The 3837-nt window shown below is 49.7% G+C and overlaps 1 protein-coding gene across 1 annotated transcript; it reads right to left on the bottom strand.

Moving 5' to 3' along the window:
- Positions 1-1575: 1575 nt before the first annotated feature.
- Positions 1576-2448, bottom strand: LOC119720967. Its single transcript, XM_038190832.1, has one exon. The coding sequence runs from the start codon at positions 2446-2448 to the stop codon at positions 1576-1578; it is 873 nt and encodes a 290-aa protein (XP_038046760.1).
- Between the last annotated feature and the right edge of the window lie 1389 nt (positions 2449-3837).

The following is a 3837-nucleotide window of genomic DNA, read 5'->3' as shown; positions in this document are numbered from 1 at the left end:
TGGTCAGTGAAGACACAGAACCGACGACCCTCAAGCATGTGTCTGAAGTGTCGTATGGTCAGGTACATTGCGAGGAGCTCTCGACCGAAAGCACTATACCGCGACTCAGTTGCTGTCAGCTTCTGGGAGAAGAAAGCAATGGGTTGGGACTCTCCCGGATTACCTTGCTGAAGGACCCCGCCAACTGCAGTGTCGGATGCATCAACTGTGACGCTTAACGGCAGGGTGGTGTCGGGGTGAACGAGCAGCGTAGCACTGGATAGGACTGCCTTGATGTCTTGGAAGGCCTGTTGGTGACGAGGATCCCAAGTAAGTGGCTTGCGAGGCTGGTTGTTGTGAGTTGCGAGGAGGTCATTCAGTGGGGCAAGGATGCGGGCACAGTTGGGGATGAATCTCCTGTAGAAGTTGACTAGACCGAGGAAACCTCTTAACTTCTTCAGTGAAGTGGGTTGCGGGAAGTCCTGGATCGTGGAGACCTTGTCTGCGAGCGGACGAATACCCTGCTTGTCTACATGGTGTCCGAGGAATTGTAGCTCTGACACTCCAAAGGTGCACTTGCTGGTATTGATCACCATTCCGTAGTGCTGTAACCGGTCGAAGAGCAGACGGAGATGTTCCTCATGCTGCTCTGGCGACTTGCTGGCAACGAGTATGTCATCCATGTAAACGTACACGAATGAGAGTCCGCGGACGACCTTGTCCATGAAACGTTGGAAGGTCTGGGCAGCGTTTCGTAATCCAAACGGCATGCGAACGAACTCGTAGAGACCGAAAGGGGTAATGATTGCGGTTTTGTGCATATCTGAAGGTTCGACCGGTTCGATGGGATAGCGGTTCGATGGGATAGCGGTCAGGCACGGTGACACGATTCAGGGCTCTGTAGTCCCCGCATGGGCGCCAGTCGCCTGGTGTCTTCTTGGGGACCATGTGGAGAGGACTGGACCAATTGCTGTCAGAGGGCCGAATAATGACCAAGTCCATTATGTGGTTGAACTCCTCCTTTGCTATGGCAGTATGATCTGGAGCTAGACGCCGGGGACGAGCTGTGACTGGTGGTCCTGTGGTAACTATGCAATGCGTGATGTCATGCAGCACAGGTGCATCTTTGCCTGTCGGTTGAGTGATCTGTGGAAATTCACGGAGAACTTTGTCGTACCTGGTTGGGTTGGATGGCTGGACCAATATGGGGCTGACGGGCATTTCTGGCGCCACTGTTCCAGTAACCAAGAGGCTAGTAGTGGTGTCAATAAGCCTACGTCGCGAAACATCTACAAGGAGTTTGTAGTGATGCAAAAAGTCTGCACCCAGTATTGGTGTTGGTGTGTCGGCCAGGAAGAAAATCCAGCGACAAGTGCGTCTGAGTCCAATGTTGAATGTTACCGACTTTTGTCCATAAGTATATGCTGGTACCATTTGCGGCCTGCAGTGAAAACGTCGACGGGTGTTTCCTTTCGACTGCGTTGGGTGGAAAAATGCTTACAGCTGCCCCAGTGTCTACTAGGAATTTCCGTTTGTGGGAAGAGTCATTGATGAAGAACAAGCGGCCAGGTTGGGTACCAGGTGGAAGTGCCGCGCCTATCCCCTGGTGGGTTCGTTTCCCTGCTGAGTGGTGTAGGAGCAAGGCTGGACGCATTTATGGGCCTCAGCACCGAAACGGCGATGGTACCAACACAATGATTGTGTGTTCGCGGTGTCAGAGGGCGTTGATTCTTGGTCACGGTTGGCACTGCGTGGGCGAGTACGACTCTGGCTACGTGAACGGGACTGGCGTTTCAGTTGCGCCTGCATGGAGCTCACTTGCATGGTGAGTTTGGAGATCTGGTCTCGCAGCTCAGCAAGTTCCCCAGACGAGGAGGGAGCCGGTGTAGTCACAACGTTGACCGGAGGGACGTAGACCTCAAGGATGCGATCAGCGAGTGCAGCAAGCTGCTCTAGCGAAACGGAGTCCCTGGATGAAGCAAGGACAAGCTGTGCGTTGGATGGGAGCCGTTGTAGGAAGAGTTGCTTGAAAATTCCCTCCTCTAGTTTGCGTTCACCGAGTAGTTGACGCATGCGACGCAATAACTGCGAGGGTTTCTTGTCACCTAACTCTTCTTCGGTGAGTAGCATCTGCAGCCGTTTTTGCTCAGAAGCTGACGTACGTTTAATCATTTCTTCCTTGAGCTTCTGATACGGGTTTTTCTTAGGAGGAGTGATCACCAAATCACGGACTTCTTGAATAATCTCAGGTTGCACCGCAGCCAAAATGTGGGCAAATTTGGTGTCTTCACGCTTGATTCCCCGGGTATGGAATTGTGCTTCCGCTTGCGCAAACCAAAATGAGGGGATCTGCTGGCCAGAAGGGGGGGGGGGGGGTAGCTTGATGGACAGTGCTCCAATTTGTGGCTTATCCTCTGGCATGTCTGATTGATCAACAGTTTTGGATGATTCACCCTTTTCCGTGCTCATGATGCTGGCGAAAATTGCAAGGTGGTGCGAGAGAAAACCAGTTGTTGGGCTTAAAATGTCACCAAATATCGAAGGTGTAGCTCTTTGATGTCAGGGTCACCAAATGTAGTGGTTAGCTACATAAATAAGAACGCAACAACTCACCCTATAGTTCGTCTTTTGGACACCGACGACGAAGTCGAAGCACTCCGGGTAATACGCGAGTGTATAGCAATCCAATGGGGGTGAGCACACGCGGAGTCCGTGGGGGCGAGTTGGCCCGCGAAAGTGCTTCTCGATTTCGCGAGAAAAAGTCTCCCTCAAACGAGGTGAGTACGCTCAAAGATCGTCAACTGCACGATCCAAAATAAAGTACAATAAAAACTGGATACAACTGTACAATTGCTGATACTTTCAGCAAGTTCCGAGCTGGAAAAAATCACGGAGAAAGTTCCGATAACTGTGAAGGACTTTCACCACGCGGTGACACGAGAACAAAAGATGGCTGACCAAGCACGCTCATTAGCATAAGGTCAAAGTTGAAAAGGGGCACCACACCATCATATGGCTGGTCATCATGTGACTGATCATCATGTGACCGATTGAAGGACGGACTCGGTCATGTGTGCGGATAACGTTGCGGTTTCACACAGCGGTAAACAAAAACCGTACCGGTGATTGGGTGATCCGGGAAACCAGTAAAATTTGGAAGATGTGCACCGGGCTTTATCTGCATCATTAATGTAGCCATGAAATATTGTGTGCACCGGGCTTTATCTGCATCATTAATGTAACCATGAAATATTGTGTGCACCGGGCTTTATCTGCATCATTAATGTAACCATGAAATATTGTCAACAATAAGACGTGAGAGTAAAGTGCTAATTGCCTAATAACCGGAGACATGGATTACATGACAGGCAAAGTAAATACATGCAGGCCGTTACCTGCTGCATATTCTATATTGATTAAAACATGTATTGGATTTCTTCAATTTTTTTTTAGCCCTCTTTGGGTATTGAATGGACGAGGAGGCAGCAATGCACATTAGATGCTTGGTTTGAAGAATTGCCACTCGATTGGCAGAGACACATAATTGAGGTGAGCTGTATTCTCTTCACAGTCCCCAAATTGATAAAAGAAGACGTCTTAATCCTAAAAGAACTGAGGGTCGTGTCTGTACCCCCCCCCCCGGGCCAAGGGGAGGGGCAAAGACATCAGTAGAGATGGCGTGACCCCATAGCCCAAAATATGGGCTATTTACGCCACTGTAAGCGGTATTCATAACAACATTTGGCGTCAGTGTTATATTCAGCATCTATATGGGCCACTTCTTAAAGACAAGCCATTTTCAAGTTTGATGATGGTAACAATGATGTTGATAATGACGCTGACGACGTTACTAATTTT

The sequence above is a fragment of the Patiria miniata genome, unplaced genomic scaffold (genome assembly GCF_015706575.1).
Source record: "Patiria miniata isolate m_02_andy unplaced genomic scaffold, ASM1570657v1 HiC_scaffold_9, whole genome shotgun sequence".
NCBI lineage: Eukaryota > Metazoa > Echinodermata > Asteroidea > Valvatida > Asterinidae > Patiria > Patiria miniata.
Note: the sequence above shows the minus strand (reverse complement) of the source record. Positions and strands in the feature narration are given on the sequence as shown.

Bases quoted from the DNA above. Each gene is read 5' to 3' on its own strand.
- LOC119720967 (XM_038190832.1), bottom strand. From the start codon at position 2,448: ATGAGCACGGAAAAGGGTGAATCATCCAAAACTGTTGATCAATCAGAC.